This window comes from Monomorium pharaonis, chromosome 8, assembly GCF_013373865.1.
Source record: "Monomorium pharaonis isolate MP-MQ-018 chromosome 8, ASM1337386v2, whole genome shotgun sequence".
NCBI lineage: Eukaryota > Metazoa > Arthropoda > Insecta > Hymenoptera > Formicidae > Monomorium > Monomorium pharaonis.
The window spans coordinates 8,518,732-8,532,207 of record NC_050474.1 but is presented as its reverse complement, the minus strand read 5'-3'; the positions used below and the strand labels follow the sequence as shown (position 1 = coordinate 8,532,207).

The window sequence follows — 13,476 nt, the reverse complement described above, 5'->3', positions numbered from 1 at the left end:
ACGCTTTTCGACCCTCTGGTGTTTGCAAACGATTTCGAACGATTACTGCAAACGAATCGTCTGTCGTTTCGAAAACATCTTCGTTCTCGAGCGACTTGGGTTGTACAACTACCATACGCGGCGTGGACGCTATCGCTGGTGAATCCATCGCTGGTGAATCCATTGCATCATTTAACGTATGCTGATGCTGCTCATCCTGTATCAATGGCGAATCTACCGCGTCGTTTAATGTATACCGCATAAGTTTGTACGATTCGTTTAAGGTGTGATCCATCGAAGTGTTTTTTCGTTTTCTCTTTATCTTACTCTTTGTCGTATCCTTCTGAACAAACGACGTTTCAACATCATCGTCACGAGGCTCCTCTTTTATTGCATGTGTACTAGAATTGTCAACAATCTTTTGCAGCGGTTCAATGAGAGGTTCAAAGTGTCTCTTAGTCACGATATCCTCTTCGATTCTACCGATCTTCAAGGCACGATGTTTTTTTCGGATTGATTCACTCGTTTTCTCAATCTCCTTTGCAATATTTTCACGCTCGCGTATATCATTCTTTTCAGCCATGTTGACGTTTGTTTAACGTTGATGTATCGATAACGACTAATCGTTCCGTGGTATCGAAAACTCGTTAAATCCTCTTCTATATCGTCCGTTAGCAAGCTCACTATCCTTGTCTATCACTAGAAATCCATAATCACGCTGCCAACAATCGCGACACAATGTACAAAAATCATCATACGTCATATCGGTATTCACGTGATCGTTGTATACATGCTTCAGGTTGGTATTATCCTGCTTGAACAGGATTAATAGGTTCGCGTTGTCACGTATAAGATGTTTAGGTATTCTAGCATACGTCTGACAGAGATAAAAACTATCGACGTTTGAGTGTCTACCCATTGAAAAGTATTCTCTTATCGTATCTTGCTTATCGCACGCCACGTCATCAAAGATGAAGATTGAGTTTGAACGCGCCTCGCTCGGAGGAATAACGTCACTGTTATTAGAGAATGTAAAGTAACCGATTTCATCGATCGATGTTAACAAATTCTCCATGTATCGATATTTCGGCTGCTGCAACGATTTCGAGTACACGTACACGTTCTAGAAACGTACGCCGTGCGGACTTTCCAACAAGCTTATGATGACATTGGTTTTACCACAATTCGAGGGTCCGCAAATAATTGCACGTATAGTACTCGGCAGCATTTCACCATGCTTACGCTTCTCACCACTGTCACCCATCAGTGACAATTTGTTGTAATAATTTGTAACGCGTATCGCCAACGGTTGTCGTACGAACCTCATTTTCTACTAAGTAAAAAGGTAGGATCGAACGTCTATTTATATGCGCGCAAAACCGCGAATCGTTCAGTAGCAAAGATATTCGCGCTGTTATCACATCTCTCTGATATTCCTGATTTCAACGGTCCCGCACCGTTGATAAAGAATTGTAGCGAATGCCATCGGGTTATGGTTTGTTAAATCGCTTGATAAACGCGCTTCCTTCGAGCTACATATCCCTGGATATCAGTTTTGTGGTCCGGGAACACACTTGAAAAAACGATTAGCCAGAGGCGATCAGGGTGTAAATCCATTGGACGCAGCGTGCCGCGAACACGATATTGCTTATTCTCATAACAACAATCTCGCTAAACGACACGCGGCGGATAAGGTACTCGTCACGAAAGCGTTAGGACGTGTAATCGCAAAAGATTCAGCTCTAAAAGAGAAAGCTGCTGCTGCTGCTGCCGTTTGGGCAGCTATGAAAGCTAAGACAAAGATTGGTATGGGCATGAAGAAGACGACAATGAAGAAAAAGACAACGAAAAAGAAACGAATACTTCCAACAGCAAAACGAGGCGGCATGTTACCGATTCTACCGTTATTGGGCGCACTCAGATCCATGATCGGTGGAGCGACTAGCGTGGCAAAAGCTGTGAATGATAGTAAAGTCGCGCGAAGTCAGCTCGAGGAGTTACAACGTCATAATCACATGAGGGAAGGTCGTGGTGTATATCTTGGTCCATACACAGGTGGAAAGGGACTGTATCTCGCTCCATATAAATACGGAAAAGGTGTAACAGCGAAAGGAAAAAAAAAAAACGTCGAAAAAACGTTAAAAATGCCTGCGGGTGCAATGACAAATGTGCAACTGCAGCAAATGGCTATTCGTATGCGTATTCCATACTTTAGAGATGTTTTCATGCGTAACGCATTACCGATAAGCGGTCCACGACGAAATGAGAGCGGTATCGTAAACTTGGATGATGTGACGGGTCCCGGTACTCATTGGGTAGCGTACGCAAAGAGAGACAATCACGTGATATATTTCGATAGTTTTGGTAATCTTCGGCCACCTAAAGAACTTGTACGATATTTCGGAGACGGTGTGACAAAGATAGAGTACAATCGAACGTCCTATCAAACCTACAATCAGAGCATTTGTGGGCAATTGTGTTTACAGTTCTCCGAACGGTTGATGCGTATGAATTTAAAGCTCGACAGCATGCGAATTAACTCAGTATTCGTTGGACGGTTTTTCAATCATGTCATTGATACTTACGCTAACTGGGAAGGACAGCGTCCTCACTACAACATACTTTCCAATTATAGATTTGAGCGATGACAATTACGAGCTCGGTCTAATGAACTTTGAGACTTACAATACGATTCCGAATGTAAATGCTTCGAATAATAAGTTTTACTTTGATGAAGAAGATGTGGAAATTACGATTCCCGAGGGATCGTACGAACTGCAAGCCATAAACGAGTTTTTGAAACACAAAATGTTGAAACGTCTGGAATATGCAACTAATGATAATGAAAAACAAGACGATGATAGCGTTACACACATATCGCATGATGACATCCCACTTGAAGACAACGATGTCGATAAAGATAGCGGTGATAAGGATTTCCCGATAGTACTTCGCGCGAATAACAATACGATGAAGAGCAAGATAATATGCGCCTATAAAATAAATTTTAGCAAGCCCAACAATATTGGATCGTTGCTAGGATTTTTTTCAGATCGTATATTAAAGCCACGAAAATGGTACAAATCAGACTTATCAATTAACATTATCAACGTAAACATTATCCGCATAGAATGTAACGTGACCTCGAGCGCATACAGTAATGACAAGTGTGTGCATACAATATACGAATTTTCTCCGAACGTGGCACCAGGATATAAGATCTCGGAAACACCGAGGCAGATCATTTATCTGCCGATCACCGCACGGAGCATTTCGGATTTGATGATACGTGTCGTCGATCAGCACGAACGATTGCTTAATTTTCGAGGAGAAGAAATCACCGTCAGATTGCACGTACGACGACTACGACGATAACGCTTGTGTAGACGCAGCGTGAGATGCTCGTATTGAACGGGCACGTAAAAGATAACACATCGTTTACAAAACCGACATTTAGTAGTAAATTTCAATCATCAAGAAAAGAAGTTTGCACTGAGAAAAAGAAACTTACCGCGTCAAACGTTGCATTTCTTCAATCTTTGGGATTCGCAGTACGACAATGACGGACATTTTAAACATCGAGAATGAGCCGATCTTTGATGATCGCATCATCAAGATCGAGACTCACACGTACAATCCGTTTGCCAATACAACGTTTGATCACAGTGATGAGATAAGAATACCTATACAACATCAGGATTTATACACGTTACCGTCTGAAAGTTTTTTATACATCGAGGGAAAAGTTACGATAAAAAAAACAGTTACGGGATCTAGTGTGACTTTGGGGAATAATTGCATCGCGTTTATGTTTGATGAGATTCGATATGAACTTGATGGTGTAGAGATTGATCGTAACAGAAACGTTGGAATAACCAGCACGCTCAAGAATTATATAACCATGTCAACTAACAGAACCAAAATTGCAAATAACGCTGGTTGGGATCCGTGGTATCATGTGAATGGATACTTTAATTTTTGTGTGCCACTTAACATGCTACTGGGATTTTGCGAAGATTACAAACGCGTGGTGATTAACGCTCGTCATGAGTTGATCTTGATACGCGCACGCAACGATAATAATTGTCTAGTCGGCGATCCAGCGCAGGAACCAGAAATTGAATTATTCAAAGTACAATGGCGAATGCCGCATGTGCTGTTGAATGAGAGAAATAAACTGTCGATGCTGCGTGCTCTGGAAAGCGGGCGATACCTCAGCATGGTTTTTCGCTCATGGGATCTGTATGAGTTTCCATTATTACAACGCACAACCAAACATACATGGGCTATCAAGACCGCTACTCAGCTCGAGAAGCCGCGTTACGTCGTCTTCGCTCTGCAGGCTGGTCGGAAGAACGTCATGCTTGAAGACGCGAGTCGATTCAATGATTGTAAACTGACAAATGTAAAACTGTATCTGAATTCGGAATGTTATCTGTATGACGATATGAATCTGGATTTCGATAAAAACAGATGGTCAATTCTGTATGATATGTATACACGTTTCTGTGAAAACTATTATGGGTATGATAATCTTGAGCCAAATCTATCTGTCGCGAATTTTCGACAAAAAGGTCCGTTTGTGATTATCGATTGCTCTCGACAAAACGAATCGATTAAGAGTGCAACTGTAGATGTGCGTATAGAATTTGACTGTAAAGAGAACGTACCCGCGAGCACCACCGCGTACTGTCTCATCATACACGATCGCATAGTTCAGTACAATCCGTTGACCAACGTTGTGCGCAAAATTACCTAAGATGACGACGACGACACCACCACACTTTTCTCCGGAAAAATACATTTGAGACGATATAAGAATGTATAGCGCATTGATGTGGATCAGTCTTCTCAACGATAACAGTCATGTCTGTACCAACGTTTGTGGATCTGCAAGGCTTCATCGTCAGGGGAAGCTTTGTCGTGAAGGAATTCGCCTCTCTCAAAAATGGCGTCGAACTCTCACATTACATTTTTCAACATCCCATACCGTGGCATCAACTTAGCAACGCTGACAAGCGCTTGGCATCGTGGTTGCTTACGCATCATCATGGAATATCATGGGAGGGTGGAACGATTCCGTACAGAATGGCTAAAAACTTGATTACAGCAGCGCTGATGAGGAATGAAACAACACCCGTCATATACGTTAAGGGATGTGAGAAACGAGAATGGTTGTTGGACTTGCTTCTGGACGAGGACGCTAATGTCGAAAATATCGAGGTGCATTACGAAGATATAAAACCTCTAAATAAAATGGATGTTACGCATACTTTACGTTGTCGGAATCATGTGAACAATTGCGCTTTACAGAATATATTTAAACTGTATAATTGGTGGTCTAATAATACAAAATAAAAAAAATAAAATATATACAATCTTTTACTTTACTTTTTTTTTCCCATCATATTTCCCTTTCTTTTTTTCTCCGTTTAATAAAAACTACATTTAACAAATTAAATTAATTTTATATATTAAGATAATTGGTAGGAGATAGGAATAATTCTTAAATAATTTTTAACATTTATACAAAAACATATTTATTAATTATGTAAACCATCATATACAATATTGTCGGATGCATAAGTCACTAGTTCGCATTCTATGATACAAGTTTTATCGTAATTTTTATTCAGAATTTTTATAGCATCACTTATTAGTAATATAATTTTGACGCAAAATAGTAATAAACTTCTTATATTTATTGCTTACACTATAAGTATTTTGATATAATTGATTATACATAGATTCAACGCAGTGTTCGAGATTAAGTAAAAATTGTACAGTTGATGGTTTCATATATATACAGGTATTACACAGTGTTAATTTTACGATACCTTTATCGTGTACGTTTACAATTTCCATTACTAAATCACAAATAAAAAGTCTCGAAGATGGTATAGTTGCTCGTACGAGTTCCTCAATATCCACACGTCTCTCGATAAATTTTTGCCATGTTATATATGGCAAAATTAGCTGATTTCCCTTGTTGTCGCCAAGAATCATCTCCACAAAAGGTTCAGACCCCACGCTGATTCCCATTTCCAAGTACTTGTAGGATGTAGCCGTAAGGGGAAATCTCCTTCTCAGGATGCGAGGTGTATGGCGCGGCTGCGATATTGTTTTATAAAGAAAAAAAAAAAGTGAGTTAGAAATAAAATCTAAATAAATATGTAATAAATATTATGAATTTAAAAATTATAAATACTTACGATTTATCATGAGCTTCGTTTTCCTGGATTGGAATGTAGTAGTTCATCTTGTACGTTTTTTTTTTTTTACATCTTCCACCGATCGACTCAAGCAGCCAACGTTATCCTTTGTTGTCCGTCTGGTAATAAGCGACTGTAGTGAGGATGATTAAACTTTTGTAATGGTTGACTGAGATTGAAGCTCTTCTTCTTATACGGTGCGCCCCTCCAATAATAGTGGTAGTAGTGGTGGAAATGGTGACTATTGTTAAGAAATGTGTTTTTTTAACTTTATTTTATTTTTAATTTTTTTCTTAGTTTTTTCTTAGTTTTTTATTTTTATTTATTTATTTATTTATTTTTTAATGTGTGCAGATCGGACCTAAATTGCATGGAATTAATATGTACACTGGTTTTCTGCAATTAGAGCAATACTTGCCGCTAATTGCAGAAACCGTATTTGTTAAATGTTGACGAACGGCAAACATTTTGTCTGCGTCCATATACGCCACTCCAATCATGCATTCAGCACAAGCCGTGTATGTGCCTGTACCGTATGTCTGCTCGGTTTTATAAAAACAATAAATAGCACAATGTTTCATTTGTGCGTTTAACGCTCGTAGTTGTGCAATTGAAACATCTTTTTCACGCGTTTCCAGGGACTCCTCACTACAGTCACTTAAATACTGACTGTCTTCGGACAGCACGCTCTCGTTATCCTTTTGTTCCTCCTCAAGGTGGAGATCCGGCACATTTTCATCAAAACCATCGATGATGTTAAAAAAATTCTCGTTGTTCATTTGATGTTGTACGATGTCAGCAACGTCGATTTGTTCATCCATATTTACATCCATATTTATATTTTCTTCATTATTTACATCTATATTTACATTATTTACACAATGTACATTATGTACATCTTCAATTTCGACTTCATCATCATCGTCCGCGATGTCGATAATTTCGATGTAATCATCATCAGCGATATCGATAACTTCGATTTCCATATCACTCATTTTTTTCGGAAAAACTATATCTTTTACTAATCGCACTTGAAAACTGACTGCACACACAGACTTCGGATAAACTTGCTCAGAAATAGACTTGAAAACGTCTAAGGAATGCTCTAAGAGTCTCACCTATATATACTTATGCTATTTGTAAGTCACATGATCTTTGAAAAAAATTTCGAAAAAGAGAAAGCTAAGATTTATCATGTTACTATAGGTTCAATTGTATCAAAGAAATTTTTCAGGTATAATATTAAACGCATACTACAGTATCCGCATGTTATTTTATTTTATTTTATTTTATTAATTTATTTTATTTATTTATTTAAATATTTTTATGTTTATAAAATCTAGCAGCCTGATATCGGCGCTCGCTAGCAGCCAAGATAAGGGCGCTGTTTATACGATTAGTGTAGTGGGGAGTGAGGCCCGATTGCGCGCATAAACGGTCGGACACAGTTCCATAGTAGGGAAGAGAGAAAGAGAAAGCAAACTCTAACTGGGGTGGAATATACGTAATATAATTTTTATTATTTAATTATTTATAATTTAAATTAGAGTACATATAAATATATGTAATCAAACTCAAATTATAAATAATCAGATAAAAATTATATTATACATATAAAATAATAATAAAGTCTCTTTACCTGAGCGGCGGTGGTGGTGAGCACAAAGGACTTTCGAAAACATGTTGAGACAAGTTTCTCATTTGTTAGAAAAACAATAAACAAAAGAGTTTTGAAATTTATGATAGGGTAATTTGTTAAAAAGAAACAATAAACAAAAGAAAAAAGAAAGTTTAAAATTTATGACAGGGTAATTTGTTAAAAGAAACAATAAACAAAAGGAATTTTGGAATTTATGACAAGATAATTTGTTACAGAAACAATAAACAAAAGAAAAAAGAAAGTTTAAAATTTATGACAGGGTAATTTGTTAAAAAGAAACAATAAACAAAAGAAAATTTATGACAGGGTCAATTGTTACACAGAAACAATAAACAAAAGAAAAAAAGAAATTTATGACAGGGCCAATTGTTATAAAGAACAATAAGAACAAAAGAAATTTGAAATTTATTTGACAGGTAATTACCTTTCCCCCTCCCCCTCCCTCTCCCCCCATTCTATTGTTTGGGTTAGAACTCTCATAGTATAACTACTAATGTCGACGGCGAATGTTATGATGAAAACTAATAATCAGAGTTGGGAACGTTACCTTAAAAAAGTAACGCGTTACCGTTACCGTTACTTTTTGTAAAAAGTAACTCGTTACCGTTACTCGTTACTTATTTTAAAAAGTAACGCGTTACTGTTACCGTTATTTAGAAAGTAATGATTCGTTACTTTTTTTGTTACTTTTTTGAAATGCTAAAGTAAAATGTTAGATTATAAAATTACATTATTTAATAATCAAGATTAAAATTTAAAACTTTAAACTAGTTTCTAATATATAACAAGCTTTGTTATATAAAACTCAATAATAATTATTCTAATTCTTTATATTAATATTTTTATTTTTTTAATATACTTATCTTTATAAGAATTTATATTGTAATTCACAAATGTCATTTTGTCAAAAATTTTTAATAAACTTAGTTTTTAAAAATTAATATCGTTATATAAGCATTCCAATATTCACTGCCAGTATTGAAAATTTATAGTTCGCGTTTCATATACATATACTATAGACTTTAGACTTTTAGTACTAGCAGTGACTATCGGAATACAGCTTAAGATATAAGGTAGAGAATATTTTTCAAACGTATATTTAAAATATATTGTAAAATATGAAAATAAATATTTTATAATTGCATTTATTGCACGTAACCTATAATCTAGCAGATAGGTTATACATTGTATATATTTGCGTATTGAAGACGACTATCTAGAGACTTTTAAATCTCAAAATAAAAGGTTCACGTGTAACGTCCCAGCGTCCGGAAAATTTTGTCCAAAAGTTTTCTCGCGAAACTTGTCCAGATGCACGCGCGCTGAGTTACCTTACTCATTAATACGTTTCTATGGCTCTTTCTTACTTTCGTTTAAGTCGTCATTATATAATAATAATTCAAATATTAAGCACCAACTTAATCGTACTTTAAAATTACGTACACATATATATATATCAAAACCATATATTACATATACATATACTTTAAGTTATATCTAGCATTATTTTAACTCTCTTATTGGTACGAACGCATAGGCAATCGGATCGTTTAAAATTCTAAATTCTTACTCTCGTATTGCTTATGGGTTCGTCGAGGATTAATTAACCGTAAGATAAATAAGAATCGGATATTTGTAAAGGTCCCCTGTAAAGGCACGTGCACTGTCGGATGATTAAAGAAACGATATCTCGTCAACTGAATCCTCAAAGATTCAAACCGAACGATTCTAAAACAAAATCTGCTATTATCAACACGACGGCGACAGGATGTCGCGCCTAAAGAAATACAATACGAAATTAATCCGCGTAATATCCGGACTGCGTGTCGGAAGATCAGGTGAACCATAGCTAGGCATTTAACATAAACAGTCCGTAAGATATCCATTTCACGTTGGCGACGAGATGTCGCGCCCAGGAAATAATTAAGATTGATAAACCGGCGAGATATTCGGTTGTGAAAGCGATCCTAGCCGAAAAATATTCCGGATCAAATGATCGACGAAATCCTAGACGAGATATCTCCAATAAACATCCGCACACGTGCAGACGGTCTCACGCGCCTTATCAGCGGTTCTCGAAACTCGGTTCCCGCCAAGCCGCCGAATCACTCCCACTCTTACCAACTCTTGCGCTTCACGCGTGTTCCCTACTCCGGAGCGCTAGCGGCCGCTGAGCGCAGCGCCGATTTTGCTCGATCCTTTTGTCCGCGCCCTATTTAAATCCGCGCACAGAGGCCGGATCATCATTATTTTTTCGACACTTGTTCAGCATACTTATTCAGCGATTAGTTCAGTCACTAGTTCTCAGTCACGCGTCACTCTTTAATCTTCAAGTTACTGTGAATCTGCAACCTCTCTCGTACAGCTTCGCGGTCAACTCATTGTCACTTAGTCAAACAGTGCGTGCTCCGACAGACTGCCATCATCAACACATCTCTGCGATCGACCACCTTCAACCGTCAACCTACATCAACCATCCAATTGTTACTAGACCGAGCTATTGCTTCAAACTATATTATAACTCGTGAGTACTGATTAATTCTTGTTTACTTTCGCTCCCTAGAATATTTTCTGATATTTTCACAAATTGAACTGCGCTATATTATAAGAAATCTTTTCGATAATAAGGACTATAAGGATTAATTGTCGATCCACTTCCAAATAATTGTGAAACAACTCCTCTAGGTACAACCCTCTCCCCTCCCTTATGCCGCGATGAATTCTACAACACCAAAAGTGAGTAGGCTCAATGATTAAAACATCGTCGATGAAATTAGAAAAGCCGGTATATTCGTGCTTAACGAAACCATAGATTCCGCTAGCGAGCATTCTATCGCTTGCCAGCGATATAAGTGAACAAAATCGTAGATTCCGCTAGCGAGCATTCTATCGCTTGCCAGCAAATTAAGTTAGTTAATTATTCACAAGCACGAATATACTCGACGGCCCTTCCCTTGACGCAGAAAAATGCTTAATTAAGCGTTCAATCGCTTAACCAAGCGTTTATTTGTAGACCATCAAGAAGAATCGCCACCGCGCTGGAAAAAAGAAAAGAGAAAAGATCCTTAAAGCCCAATAAAAAGCTCTAGAGCGGGCTTTCGAGGAAATCGAGAATTTCGTAGGCTACCCGCTGGAACACACCCCCCTTCCTCCTCCAGTCACAGACGCTCCGCCAGGAAGAGCAATCTCTTCCATCGACCTGTTCCAAGAGAACACCGTCTCTCTGGAAAGTTATAACCAATTAACATCCTGAGATAATTACGCTCAGCGATTCCGACGACGATCCCCCAGAGCTAGAACCTTTAGATCTAACAGCAGAATACAATAGCGATACAGTAACACAAATCATTATATTTCCGCCCGAAAATTAAGCGATACTTGTAATAATTCATACTATACGTTGTTTTATTAATAAATATATACATATATATATATCCAGATTTCTTATACTTAATCTTAACTATATCAAAGTCACACTAACCAAACCCCACAAGGTTGGGAGCGTCCCAGATGCGCACAGTAATAAACGGACACAGCAGGCTGAGTGAAACGGACACAGTAACAAACGGACACAGATCAAACGGACACAGTAGTAAACGGACACAGTAACAAACGGACACAGTAACAAACGGACACAGACCAAATGCGCACAGAGCGAAACGGACACAGTGCGAAACGGACACAGACCAAATGCGCACAGAGCGAAACGGACACAGTGCGAAACGGACACAGACCAAATGCGCACGGACCAAATGCGCACACTGCACATGCGTACACTGCACGTGCGCACGGACCAAATGCAATCCATGTACACTGCAAGCAGAATAAAGTCTACATAGGTTAGCGACTTGGACGGGGTGGGTGCGGGAGGGGGGCCGAAGGCCCCCCTTGCACCCCCCGTGTGTGTGTGTGTGTGTGTGTGTGTGTGTGTGTGTGTGTGTGCGTGCAAAGCATTCACTGCATCACATGGGTTTGCGACTTTTTGTGTATGCATTTGGTCTGTGCGCATGTGCAGTGTGCGCATTTGGTCTGTGTCCGTTTCGCTCTGTGCGCGTTTGGTCTGTGTCCGTTTGTTACTGTGTCCGTTTCGCACTGTGTCCGTTTATTACTGTGTCCGTTTGTTACTGTGTCCGTTTCACTCAGCTTGCTGTGTCCGTTTATTACTGTGCGCATCTGGGACTCACTCACAAGGCTTTCTGTCGGCAACAAGCTCTCGCCATACCCGGGTAGAGTCCATGTAAGCGGGCTGCCCGAAATTTGAAAGGAGAGCTCCCGCGTCGGTCAGGCGACTGAGGCGTCGCGACGCACACATTAAGAAGAAATATCCCCAGACCCGGACGTTACACACGCATCGCATCAACAGAATATTTCAACAGGGCATTCTCATGTAACATTGACTTCCAGCACCCTATATCGGAATATTTTTATCCAATCAAGAATAATGTGCGCGACCAGCACGCGATCTATTGAACAGATATAAAAGATAATAGGGAACTAAAATAACGATAAAAGTAACAGCTGAATTCGTTACCGTTACTGTAAAAATGTAACGACCTTACCGTTACCGTTACAGACATAAAAAAATAACGATCGTTACCAAAAAAAGTAACGAAAACGGTAACGGCGTTACAAGTAACGCGTTACTTCCCAACTCTGCTAATAATTATATGTGAGTAAATCGTAACTTGTAAATTTATTTCTAGATACGATCATTTGTTAAATTTTACAAATATTGCAAATGTTGAAAAATCTATAGAAAAGCATTTAAAAAAATATCAAACGGATTCCACAAAATCTAAACGAGTTATATATTTCTTTAAAAAGTAACAATTGGAAAGAATTATTGAAAATAGAGAAAGAAGATTCATTCGTCATAGAATCTGTTACAAACAATTCAACAAAGGCACTCATTTTTATTGATAAAACGTTATCAAATCTAATATTAAATAATTTAAATGACAAGTTAATAATTTTTGTTGATGGAACTTTTGCTACAGTTCCTCAACTAAAAAATTCGAATTATCAGTTATGGACAATTGTCCTAAGACATGATAATACAGTAAGTAAAATAATTAGTCCATTTATAATTTATTATTTAAGTTGGTTTATTTAATCACAACAGAAATTCTATATTTTACATAAATGTAAATTAAATATAATATAATTTTTTAATTTTTCAGACATTTCCAATAGTGTACACTATTATGGAAGGGCACACAACGCAAAACTATGTCAATGTATTAAAAAAAATAAAAAATATTTTAAAAATAAATCCTGACATTGCAATGTCAGACTTTGAAAAAGTCGAACAAAAGCTTTACGTACGATTTTCCTCAAAATTATTGGCTGCTACTTCCATTACAGCCAGGTAATAAAAAATAACTACACTTAATTAACAAAAATGTAAATCTATTTTAATTTTATTAATTTCCTATTACAGGCGTTAGTACACAATGCTGAAAAGCACGGAATATTAAAAAATGATAAAAATGGTGTAGGTTGGGGTGCAACAAAATTATTGATATCGTTAGCCTTTTTACCAAAAAAATTAATAGGTTTCAATCTAATATCAGGAATTATTTTCCAAGATTGCACGTATTTGCAGTCCTTCTTCCAATATTATAA

General features: G+C 37.6%; 1 protein-coding gene across 1 annotated transcript; it reads left to right on the top strand.

Moving 5' to 3' along the window:
• The first annotated feature begins 3,538 nt into the window (after positions 1 to 3,538).
• Positions 3,539 to 4,738, top strand: LOC118646791. The gene has a single exon (XM_036290443.1). It carries the CDS (start codon positions 3,539 to 3,541, stop codon positions 4,736 to 4,738), a length of 1,200 nt encoding a protein of 399 aa, XP_036146336.1.
• The last annotated feature ends 8,738 nt before the right edge of the window (positions 4,739 to 13,476 follow it).